This window comes from Athene noctua, chromosome 1, assembly GCF_965140245.1.
Source record: "Athene noctua chromosome 1, bAthNoc1.hap1.1, whole genome shotgun sequence".
Lineage (NCBI taxonomy): Eukaryota > Metazoa > Chordata > Aves > Strigiformes > Strigidae > Athene > Athene noctua.
Window position 1 is genome coordinate 14,485,127 of NC_134037.1, and position 12,855 is coordinate 14,497,981.

General features: G+C 37.6%; 1 protein-coding gene across 13 annotated transcripts in view; it reads left to right on the forward strand.

Moving 5' to 3' along the window:
• CYRIA (CYFIP related Rac1 interactor A) overlaps positions 1–9,748 on the forward strand; it is a 60,101-nt gene extending 50,353 nt beyond the window's left edge. For 12 of the 13 annotated variants that reach the window (XM_074895605.1, XM_074895606.1, XM_074895614.1 and 9 more), the window contains 4 exons: positions 47–126; positions 1,970–2,096; positions 6,554–6,624; positions 7,882–9,748. In XM_074895605.1, the coding sequence (XP_074751706.1) occupies positions 47–126; positions 1,970–2,096; positions 6,554–6,624; positions 7,882–7,945 (342 nt within the window). In that variant the 3' untranslated portion in view covers positions 7,946–9,748. Of the gene's footprint in view, positions 1–46; positions 127–1,969; positions 2,097–6,533; positions 6,625–7,881 lie in introns of those variants that run through there. The other variant, XM_074895616.1, reaches the window with a different exon arrangement.
• Positions 9,749–12,855: the final 3,107 nt, after the last annotated feature.

A 12,855-nucleotide genomic window follows, 5' to 3' on the forward strand; every position in this document is an offset into this window, starting at 1 on the left:
TTTACAAGATTGTTTACTGAACATTGGCTGTTTTTAACCCTTCTAGAACAAAACGTTACCAATTGAAAATACAACGGACTGTCTAAGTACTATGGCTAGTGTATGTAAAGTCATGTTGGAAACGCCGTAAGTTTACCTTAAATCTTGTTTTTTCTTGCATGAGAGAATTTGTATTTGATTTTAAATAGCCACCTGGGGTAAACATGGTTATTTTCCAAATTAATTCCTGTATGTGTGCCTTGGTTGTTACCACTTTTGTATACAAAGGATGATCTGGTATTAGAAAGCCTTGCCTCATATTTTAACCACCTTAAGATATTTTTCATGAATCAGCATTGAGTTTTGCTAGGGAGAGTTTATGTGGTCAGCCTGTATTTCAACAAAGGTTAAAAAACAAGTGTAATCTTACACACTCATAGGTTCTGTGTCTTGTCTAACCAGGACCACAACTACTCTCTTGATTGCCCAGTGCTGCTCAGTTATTAGCACACTTAGAGTCAAGATTTTGGCTCTTCCAAGTAGTGCTTTGGCAAATGATACACAGGCACTATTTTGAGGATCATTTGAGTAGAACTTTTTTGGATTCAGCCATGTTATTCTGGGCATGAGAAAGTTCAGCTGTATAGGAACTGTACAATTTCATTCCAGTCTAGTAGCATACATATAGCCACTGGGGCTGCTATTGTTTACCTGTACATTTAGTTGAGTATTTTTTAGGTTAGAGGTCTCTGAGTGGAAGACACATGCAAGGTAGAGTCAAGGTGGTCTTCCTGTCCCTGAATTACTTGTTCATGGTTCCATGTAAAGGGTATAACTCTTGAGGTTATTGTGATTGTTTATGAAAATTCTGGAGAAGTATATATAGGAGGTGGGATTCATCTCACAATCTGGGACATCACAGAAGAGTAATTGAAAAGTAACTTTATGTGTCAGCTCATTGTTTGGCAAAAGTGGAGAAACAAAGTTATGAGTCATCTACTAGAAGATTATGTGATACTTTAGTACTAATTGTGGCATAGTCAAGCATTTTCACATCAGACTGTCTGTAACCTTTAATCTGTTCATGTTGTGATGCTGTATAAGAATAGAAATTGAAGTTATTGTAAACTAAGAGGTAGCACAGTACAGATTTTAGTATTTTTAATGTTTAAGTGAAAAAAAAGCAAGATTTATATTGAAAGTCAATGAATGATAGTAGACCAATCTATGTATTATCTACTAAAAATAATATTTATTAGAAAAATTGTGATAATTTCTGGTTTTCGGGATTTCTGTTTTGCTCTGCTGTAGTTCATTTTTCATTTCCTGATGATGATTTCGGGGATTAGAGCTGATAACGACTGTCTTAACTCTGCCATGCATATTCTTATTTTGGAATTGAAAAAATCGAAGAACTCTCTGGAATTAGTTCAGTCCAGTCCTATCTAGTAGGTCTCCACATTTCAGATGCTCAGTGAACATGGGTTGTTGAAGTTGCCTATGGATTTAGAAGAGAGAGAGCAAGCAATGACTAATCCACCTAGATGAAGCTCTGAACTCACCAGCTGCTGAAATTAGATCCCTCTTAAATGCTAACTATTTCACCGTAGGAATTTAAGCAAAAATAGTAGCTTTCCTTTGAGGTCCTGATATGCTGTGTTTCTAAGGTTAAACAGAAGTGCAGTCAGTTTCCATAATATTTCACGAATTGTGGAAGTCTTCTGTGAAGTCAGTCATCATAGACGTTTTCCTGAAGTGAGGATCTGAACTGTGAATTGGGTATTGGAAAGGGTTTACTTATCCATTTGCTTTCTAACCACTCTTCTACATTGACAAGGACTTAGGCATTTCAGAGATCTTTACAATTTTACTAAGATGCATCTTCAATCTTAAAATGCAATTTTAGTTCAGATTTCATGCACTCATAGTCTAGTTTGCAAAATTGCCCAGTAAAAAGTCAAGACTTTATATCTTTTGTTCTGTTTTCCAGAGAGTACAGGAGTAGATTCACCAGTGAAGAGACCCTTATGTTCTGCATGAGAGTAATGGTGGGAGTTATTATTCTGTATGATCACGTTCATCCTGTGGGAGCTTTCTCAAAGACATCAAAGATTGATGTAAGAGTGACTTTTCTTTAATATTCTGTAGGTTTGAAAATACTAGTCTGCAGCTTTTTTTCAGCACAAGCTTATGATTTTGTATAGAACACTTTAATTATTTTTGAATGGCAAAATTTAGAATTTGTCTTCACCTGCGTACTTTCGTATATCAGCTTATTTGAAATTAAAATAAGGATCAGTCTTCGTTTGTTTGTATTTTCTTCCAGTCATAGATACTCATTTGTCTTTGTTTGCTTTCCTGCCAACTGTACTATTACACTAAAATAATTTTGCATTACATCTACCCTGGAATATGTTCTATGGTCATAATTTTTTATTAATCATGTAATTTATTTATGCTAAAATGTTAATCTTTGGAAGTAGTTCTGTTGTAAATAAGCAGATATTCAATATTGTCTCTGCTTTGTCTGAGATCTGAAATAGCGGAACTGAAATGTTATTGTAATGTTGATAATGAGCCTTCAGTTACAGCTTTGGCATGACCAGAGTGAAATCAACCTTACATTTTCATCTGAGATACTGCAAGCACACAGAAAAAAGTACTCTTATTTTTGCTATGTTTTTTTACAAACCTAAATGTTATGTGCCAGCAGAAATAATCTGTAATTCATGAAAAAACTGCTGTCTCTCCCTTTATGAGAGCTTTCTTCGAAAGGAAAGAATAATATATATATATATATATATATTATTGCACTCCATGACACTGAGCCTTCATTAGCATCTTTTGTCTGCAGATATCAGTATTTTACCACATCTTATCTTTGACTGTGTTTTGCAGAGGGAAAGATAGGTTGCAAAGAGGTGAATTGATTTGTTCAAGGTCATGCAGCAGATAGAGCCCAGAAATTGAATGCAGACTTCCTGACTGCTAATTCAGTCTCTTGCCTGCAGAGGCAACACAAGTAAAATTTTGATAAGATCAAATATAAAGTGTGTGCTTTGTTTCACACATTTATCCTAAAGCCCCATAATCTTACAGGAAGGTTAGCTAGATATAAATGGGAGGCAGATGTATGACTCAGTTTTTTAAAATTAGTACATAGTCCCAAATATTAATTTGCCTGATTAGTTTACTGATTCTTCTCTAATTAAAAAAAAAAAAAAATCTTCTAATATCTCATATTATGAGTGTGTTTTGCTGTGAAAAGCAATTATTTTCTCCAAACTAGTCACTCTTGGGAACCATTTCAAGAGAATATTCAGGGACCGTGGAACAAACCTTTCCTTACTTATTAAAGACCAGAGATGGTATTGCAAGCTGTTAATTACAGGCTTCTATCTTGGGCATCCTAACAGCTCCTCTTTTTGGACTGTTTTAGGGATTCTGTTTATAACAAAAATAGAAAAGAATGTTTTGAATTTGTGTCTCCTTTGAATTTGTCTGATCTGATCTGATGGGGCATGTAAACTTGCACCGAATGATGTGGATATAGTCTTCAGTTTCTCTAGTTCAGAAAAAGTAACTGTGTCACTTGAAAAACATGTGCTGCTACACTGCAGCAATTTAATCTGATCTGCTATTTGCAAAGATAGTTTTATCTTCCAGGTAGAAGTGAGTCAGCTGAGCAGTGATCAGTGGCAGTTAGGCTGGTCATTGTGCAGGAGACTGATCAACATTTTCAAAATAATTTTTATTGGTAAATACACGGACCCTAACTTCAGTTAAGTATATCATCATCCACTTCCATAATAAGGCAGAGTTGCTCTTTAGCAGCAAAGAAAATACTGGCATGTAGGTTTAGCACTGTAACGTGACTTGGAAACTCAGAAGTTTAATATCTTGAGGCTGCCATGTCTTTATCTGTCATTTTAAATAAGATGGTATTAATCTAGACTGGGTAGCTATTAGATGTTTTCATAGCAATGGGAAGAAATAGGTACTTCTGAAACATGATTCACAGAATCACTGGATTTAACTCCGTTCACCACAACTCTCTGGGCCCGGCCATCCAGACAGTTTTTTACCCAGCGAAGCGTGTGCCCATCCAAGCACAAGCAGCCAGTTTCACCAGAATGCTGTGGGAAACGGTATCAAAGGCCTTACTAAAGTCAAGGTAAACAACATCCACAGCCTTTCCCTCATCCATTAAGCAGGTCGCTCTGTCATAGAAGGAGATCAGGTTTGTCAGGCAGGACCTGCCTTTCATAAACCCATGCTGACTGGGCCTGAGCATCTGGTTGTCCCTCATGTGCTGTGTGATGGTACTCAGGATGAGCTGCTCCATCAGCTTCCCAAGTCAAGCTGACAGGCCTGTAATTTCCCAGATCATCCTTCTGACCCTTCTTATAGATGGGCCAATTTCCAATCTGTTTTGACCTCCCTGGTCAGCCAGGACTGCTGGTAAATGATAGAAAGTGGCCTGGCGAGCATCCCAGCCAGCTCCTTCAGCACCCTGGGGTGTATCCCATCTGGTCCCATAGACTTGTGTGTGTCTGTGTGATGCAGCAGGTCACTGACTATATCCTCCTGGATTATGTGGGGTCGTTCTCCCAGTCTCTGTCTTCTGGCTGAGGAGGCTGGATTCCCTCAGTACAACTAGTTCTGCCATTAAAGACTGAGGTAAAGAAGGCATTAAGCACCTCAGCCTTTTCCTCATCACTTATTACCATGTTTCCTCCTGCATCTAGCAGGGGATGGAGGCTCTCCCTGATCTTTCTTTTGCTGCTCACATACTTATAGAAACATTTCTTGTTGTCCTTGACTGCTGAAGCCAGATTAATTTCCAGCTGGGCTTTAGCCCTCCTGATTTCTGCCCTGCATACCCTCACAGCCTCTCTGTAATCACTGTGTGTGGCTAGCCCCTTCTTCCAAAGGCTGTAAACTCTCCTTTTCACCCTGAGTTGCAGCCAAAGGTCCCTGTTCAGCCAGGGTGGTCTTCTCTGTTGCCAGCTTCTCTTACAGCACCTTGGGACCGCCTGCTGCTGAGCCATTAAGAGTTCCTTCTTGGAGTGCCCAGCCTTCCTGGACCCCTGTACCCTTCAGGACCATCTCCCAAGGGATCCTGTCAAGCAGGTGCCCAAACAAGAGAAAGTCAGCCCTTTGGAATTCCAGGATGCCAGTTCTGCTGTCCCCTCTCCTGGCCTCTCTAAGAATAGAGAACTCCATTATTTCATGATCGCTGTGCCCTAGTTGTCCTCCAGGCGCCACATCATCCACCAGTCCTTCTCTGTTCACAAAGAGGAGATCCAGCAGGGCACCTTCTCTGGTCGGTTCTCTCACCAGCTGTGTCTGGAAATTATCTGCCACACATTCCAGCAATCTCTGGGTCTGATCCTGCTCTGCTGTGTTGTATTTCCAGCAGATGTCTGGGAAGTTAAAGTCTCCCACAAGAACAATGGCAAGCGATCGTGAGATGTCACCTAAGTGCCTATAGAATATTTCATCCACCTCTCTGTCGTGGATGGGTGGCCTATAGTAGACTCCCACTGCAACATCTGCCCTGTTGGCCTTCCCCCTGATTCTAACACAAAGACACCCCACTCTGTCTTTACTACACTTGCACTCAAAGCAATCGTAACAGTCCCTAACATACAGCAACATACACCGCACCACCTCTTCTTCCTTGTCTGTCCCTCCTAAGGAGCTTGTAGCCATCAGCTGGTGCACTCCAGTCATGGGAGACATCCCACCATGTTTCTGTGATAGCCGTTACATCATCATTTTCCTGTTGCATCATGGCTTCAAGCTCCTCCTGTTTGTTACCCATGCTGTGATTCATTACATATGAAAATATATTCTGAACAGGTTAGAGGAATTTCTATTTTGCTCTGTTGACTACACAGGGAGTCTGTTTAGTGGATCAAATGAGTTCTACCTATCAAATGAGTTCTACCTCTGCTTTCTCTGCTTCATTTCCCCTTTTGTAAATTTGGACAGAGTTTCAGCCTGTTTTTTTACAATCTCCATGAAGATGTTCATTCAATGTGGTGTTTAAAATCAATGTCATGGACTTCCTATCTCAGATAAAATTTGTAACCACTAGTTATGACACAGATCATAAGTTATCACCAATTAGGTTTGCAACTAAAAATTGAATAGTGAAAATTACTTCCTTGTGTGCAGGCATAAAAATAAAAGTCAAAGTTGAAACATCTCTTCTGATAGTTGCTGACAGCAATGATGCAGAACTTTCTGCCAAAACCTCTTTTTTTAGCTTATCTCAACTGTTCTTGATAATTTTTTTTGTTGGAATCGGAGAAATCATGTGCAAGTTTATATACACTTTATATATAATTTACTATCTACAAATGCTTATTAAAGTAGAGGTTGTTTTCTCAAAAGTTAGATTTTTAACTTAAGATAATTTTTAATAAGGTACAATGCTTTATTGTGGCATATGAAGCAATATTAACACTCAGTAGGAAAAAACCCTATCTATGGTGAAATTCTTCCTTGTTTTCAGCTAGTACAATTCATATATTATTGTTCAATAGTGGCATGCTTCTGTTCCCAGATGAAGGGATGCATAAAAGTTTTAAAGGAACAACCACCTGACACTGTGGAAGGACTTCTGAATGCTCTCAGGTATGTGTGGAATAATTGTTTGTTCAGCCTTAACAAATTCCTCTTTGTTTTTCTTCCAATCTCTTTACATTTAAGACTTCCCACCTTAGAAGCTTGATTTATTAAGAAAATTGTCCATTAGGTTTGCATTCATCACCTGGGGTTTTCTTAAGTAATATTAATTTATCTCAAATCTGTTTCACTTTGATAAGCAATGGCTATTAATATTGGAAGTAATAATGTCCTTCTTCAGAGACCATTAAGGTTCATTTTATTGCCTAAACCAGCCATCTAAAAGGTAATCCATACATCAAAGGTAAACAGTGTATTTAAGCTAAAATTTGTTGTATAAAGTACTCCAGCAGTTAGAACATTTTAGAAGCGAAGAGTAGAATTACTGGTTTTTAAACCCTTCATAGCTCCCTTCTCTCTTTCCCTCTTAAGATGACTGTTTGGGGTTTTTTTTTTAAACAGCTTCAAGAAAATGGCAACCTAAATCCCAGTCCTGTAGCTAAGTGTTTAAGGTGCTGTCTTGGGAAGCAAGGCACGTTGGTCTGACATTTCTCTGAAGCCGAGAAGGGAGTCTTAGTACCAAGTTTTTCAGAGCTGTATTGAATTCTCTAAGAGCTGTTGAATGCTTGGATAGAAGGAGAACTGCAGCCATAACCACCTTCATATTTGCTTATCTTGTCTTTTGAATTAAAATTGATGTGGAGCTAAATCCTACAGGTTTCAGGTGTGTTTTGAGCTTATGTGATAATTGATCTCCTTGCAAACATAAGCAGTGGAGAATGTTTGGGCTTAAATGGAAGAAACCTCTCTAAAGCTCTTCAGTCCTCCCAGGACATTTAAGAAAGCTGTTTAAAATTAGTCTTATAGATTATGCCAAAATTCAATCTAGATTCCTAAATCCCTTTAGTATTTACCCTGTTTCTTATGTCTTTCCATGATTTTACCTATTTTGAGGCTTTTAACTGGAAAAGGAGAGATAATTTTGACCTAAAATTATGACAGTGTCATAGACAGATGGCAAACAGGATTTAGCCACAGTTCTCCACCTATTAACAGGGAATAATTTACTGCAAGGGGTATGTCGAAGATAAAGAGCACCAGACTATCAGCAGTTAAATTCCAGTAATCAGTGACTAGAGAGAGGAGCATATGTGTTCCTCCTTTGTGTAATAAAACTGCACTGTTTTAAAGATAGGTAGTGCAGTTTTCAGACTTTTATAATCCCTGTTCATTTTATAAAATACTGTTTTACCTTGTAATTCCTAGGTTCACTACAAAACACCTGAATGATGAATCCACTTCAAAGCAAATTCGAGCTATGCTGCAGTAGTATCCTGAGACAAGTAGATGTTTGTATTGATCACAGAAGATGTGTATGTTTACATAATTTAATACAGTTTGATGTTAATACTTGTGTGTATTTACGTAACCATTTTCTTCACATTGCTAAAATACATGAATCTGTTCATAACCTGACTGACTTTATATAGTGCAGCCTAAGTTTTTATGCTAGCCTTTATCTTTTGACTTTTAAAATACTTTTTTACTTAAAAACTTCAGCTACAACAGTTTATCTGTACATTTTAATCCTTAAACACCTTCTCTATCAGAGAAGTAAGTAGTAGTAAAGACAAAAGAAATCAAATAAACTGAAATGTCAAATATACCACAGAAAAGGAACTTTAAAGAAGAAGGAAGTTAATATAAGAGAAAGTAAAATTAATTGGATATGTTTTAAGAACACATGCAGTTTTTTCAGTTAGTTTTAGGATCTCATCAAGTTTGTATGAATATGAGAATACCTGAATGTTCATCACTCTCATAAACTATGTTGTCTTCCCTGTAATAAGTGGAGATCCACCCAATTTTAAGGATTGTGTGCTGGCTGATATCCAAAAATGTATTGGAAAGAGGTAGTTTTACCTTTTTTTTATAAAGTATAACCTGTACCTTTCAACAATGGAGGAACTTAATATCCTTTTTCAGATTCAATATAAATAGAAAATGTTGTTTTAAGACCATTGCTATATTTTGAAAATTCTGTATGATTTTGTTAGGTTTAGAAAGGAAAGGGAAAATACTAATGCCTTTACTTAACTAGAATAGGTTTGTCAGTGTAAATATATTGTGATGAACATTATCTCTCAGACAGCTCTACCTGGTAAGTAATTTTTTTTCTGATAAAAACTGGTATAAAGCAAAACACTCTTCTGTAACAGAAAACTTCCCTAGTGTCAAATTGGCTTCATCAAACTAGGGATAATATAAGTTTTAAGAGCTGAGTCGTTCTTAGGCACTCCATCAAGTTCCTTGATAGTGTTATTCATTAGATGATTCAGAGTCAACACAAAAATATCTATCAGCTGACTGCTCTTCATTGGTTTTTGAGATGTGATTGATGCTTCAAGGACTTAACGTTCCTTGCTGAATTGTTTGTTCTTACTTTATAGTAATTTTTCCAGTAAATGGAATAGAAATACTTTGCCAAAAGCAGCAAAGTGCTCATGCTCTGTTAAGTGTGTCTTCTGGGTGGTCTGCAGTTGCTGTACATATTCTTGCAGAGGTCATGTTCTGAAACTGTGTTCTATTTTATGTAATTTGCTTGCATGCATGTGTGAAAACTCCAGTGCTTGTGCACAGATTCAGATTTGTATTTGCTTATTCCCATGTATGTAAATCAGGGTTTGTGTGCTCTCACTGGAATTTTCATGCATATCACTTCTAATACCTTAAGAGTTTGAAGATGCATTAGGTCTGTTGAAACTCTGCTGCGTTGTGACAAATTGAGTCATTGAACTCAATCCTTAAACAGTATTAATAACAAGTTCTTTGGAGTAGGGATTGCCTTAGAGTTTATTTCTGAGCAGAACGACCACTATGAAGTTTCTCAAGTCTGATCAGAACCCATAGGTGCCAACGTAATATGTGTTGTGATACTGGACAACACCGCAACTCCAGCATTCATGTCACACATCTCCAATTCTAGCAGCAGATCACTATGTTGTTGTCAGGATCAGAATTAGAAATCACACTAGTTTTTTTTTCTTTCTCTGGAAGCAGTGATCACAATGCTTTTTCACAGTAGTAAATCCACTGTTTACAAGCTCCATTTTTAATGGGGGGGGGGGGGGGAAGGGAATTTAAAAATGTATATTAGGGAAAATCCTGCTTTGTTCATAGCCACTTCCAGTTAGGTAAATCTAGATTGATGACGGGTCATTCTGTTGAGCTTTGGTAACTGAAGTTAATACACGCTTACCTGCAATTATTTGTCAGTGAAGTCTTATCTTTAAGTAGCCCAGAGGAAAGCTATTTGTCACTTGTATAATAAAAATGTAAACCTTAAAGCATTCTGTGAGTTGTCATGTGCTGTTTGCCTGTCACTGAATTTCTTTGCCTGCTTTGATGTTTTTGTACAGAAGTTTGTTTGAAATAATAAAAAGTTTGGTACAGTAAGCATTGGGACTGTCTGTATTTAGAGACAACATAAACAGGTTGAGAAATATCTCATTTAATGTTTTGGATCTGAGATATAGTAGGTTCACCTTTATGTGTCTAGTTTATAGTTTATTTAAAACACATTTAAAGTCTTTCACTTATATGCCACAACAATATAACCTCATGTCACTTGCACAATTAGTGGGGATTTTTTGACGATTTTTGGCACTTGTCTGTCATCTTGACCAGGGGAAATTGTTGATACTGTTTCACGGAAGTAAAGCATGAATCCCTTCTATGTCTTTTGTATCTTCACATTAGTCATCTTAGGCTGTGGTGGCCATTTCAGGTTCCACTTATAATCAATAAGAGGATAATTCATTTAATCTTAAGGTAAGTGCAAATTAATTGCTCTCCAAAGAAGAGCTACATAGACTAATGGTCAGAGTTATTGATCTCCATTTTGTCAGTGTTTCTTCTTATTTTGACTTATCATTATGTAAGAATATATGTTTGTAGTATGATAAATATTTAAGCCTCATAATGACAGCACTTCAGAATGTGCATAAATGAGTGTGGCTAGTTTAGGTCAAAACAGCCCTAAAAAATTTGCTTGTTTTGTGGTGAAAGAAAATACTATTTTAGGGTTGTATGAATTTGAAAAACTAGAATTTGCTCCTGCAAACAAATGCATGGGTTTGAAAAATAATTTGAATTCTGCGCTTTCTGCTGCTGCTAGGCAGTTGTCACAAATGATAGTTACTGAAATTATATTTACTGGTATGTGATAGACCACATCACTCAGATAAATTATCTAACGTTTTCCATGTCTACTAAAATTAACAGAGGAAGAAAAAGTCTTCTCTGTGTTGCTTTCTGTGTTGTTTTTCAGCTAAATTTAAACTGGAAGTAAGACATAAGTAGTATATAAGATGGCCTTGCATTCTTACATCTACTCTGAATTAAACAAAGTAGGACATAAATTCTTCATATGAAATGATCTCTCTTCCACCATTTACTTCTTGAGAATTTAATGAAATCAGTATATTCCTACAAAAATACAGCGCCAATTAGGTGGATGCACATTTGAGAAATACTGCATCATTTTTTCAGGCCACATCTTGTTTTGGCCAAAAGCAGTACGGATTCTTGTCCTGTCCAATTCTCAGTCTGTCAGGGTCCCTCTGAGTAGCAGCAGTGACCATCTGGTGTATCAACAACTCCTCCCAGTTTTGTATCATCTACAAAACTGCTGAGGGTGCATTCTGTCCCACCTTTTGGGTCATTAATGATGTCAAACAGTATCAGCCATGGAGGGGGTGTGGGGGAGTATGCCACTAGCAGCTAGCCCCTAGATAGATTTTGTGCTTCTAATCACAGTCCCTTTGAGCCTGACAGTTCAGCCAGTTCTCAGTATACCTGAGAGTATACAGTATACCTGTTTATTTCATCCGTATTTCATCAGTTCGTCTATGAGGATGTTACGGGAGACAGTGTGAAAAGCCTTGATAAAGTTGAGATAAACAAGCCTTCAGTGACATCAGCCAGCGCTCTCAGCATTTATGCTGCATCCCATCAGGTCCCATAGATTTGTGTATGTCCAGCTTGTTTAAATGTTCCCTAACCTGATCCTTCTCTACCAAGAGTAAATCTTCCTTGCTCCAGACCTTCTGTCCAGTCTCAGGGGCCTGGGATTCCCGAAGTCAAATCCTACAGTTAAAGACTAGAGCAAAGAAGGCACTAAGTTCCTTGGCCTTTTCTGCATTTTCACCAGGTCCCATACCCCATTTAGCAGCAAGCACACATTTTCCATAGCTTTCCTGTTGCTGTTGATATAGCTGTAGAAGCCCTTTTTGTTGGCTTTCACATCCTTCACCAGATTTAACTTCAGAATGGCTTTGGCTTTCCTAACCCCAACCATGCATGCTTAGTGTATAAAGACAGTTCCTATTCTTCCTAGGTCTCTTGTCCCTGCTCTCAGTTCTTGCATGCTGCCTGTTTATGATTGAGTTTAATCAGGAGCTCTGTGTTCATCCATGGCTTCCTGCCATCTTCACTTGGTTTTGTGCTGTTCTTGAACTTGGAGGAGGTGATCCTTGAAAATAAGCCAGCTCTCCTGGCTTCTCTTCTCTCCAGGACTGTATCCCATGCGATTTTTCCAACCAGATCCCTGAACAAGCCAAATTATAATTCACAAATTAAATCTTTCCTATAAATCATCTTGCTGGCTGTATAGTCAGGAATATGCTTTTTAAATTGCATATGTTCTAGGACTATTAGATGTGCATGATTCTATGAACATCAAAAGTCAAGAAATATGAAAACTTGCATATCCAGAAGTTTGCTGAGAGTTGCAAATAGTTGGATGAAGTGGGGGGTTTTGTTGTGTTGTGTTTTTTTTTTTTTCTTTAAAAAGTAGGACAGTAATTACTGTTCTCTTACCTCAGATGAATTCTCTAATGTATAATTACAGAATCTGTTAGTTCATACTGTGAAGCAGATCAGATAACACAACAGAAGCCAATGAGCTGAAACAGTAACATAAATTTGATTTGCCAATAAGAGAATAAAACCCCTTTTGGCTAAAAAGCCAGTAGAGCAGATCTAGTATTTTAACTTACTAGTCTGTAATGCTTCCTTCTACAGACTAGTGAAGGTGAATTCCTGACTGCTACATAATCCAAATTCTGCAAACACAGAATTCTCTTTCACACCAGTTTGAGACAAATGTAACTCAATTTATTTCACTAGAGCTGTTTCTGATTGACACAGATGTAAACAATACCCTTTGTCTTTTCTCAG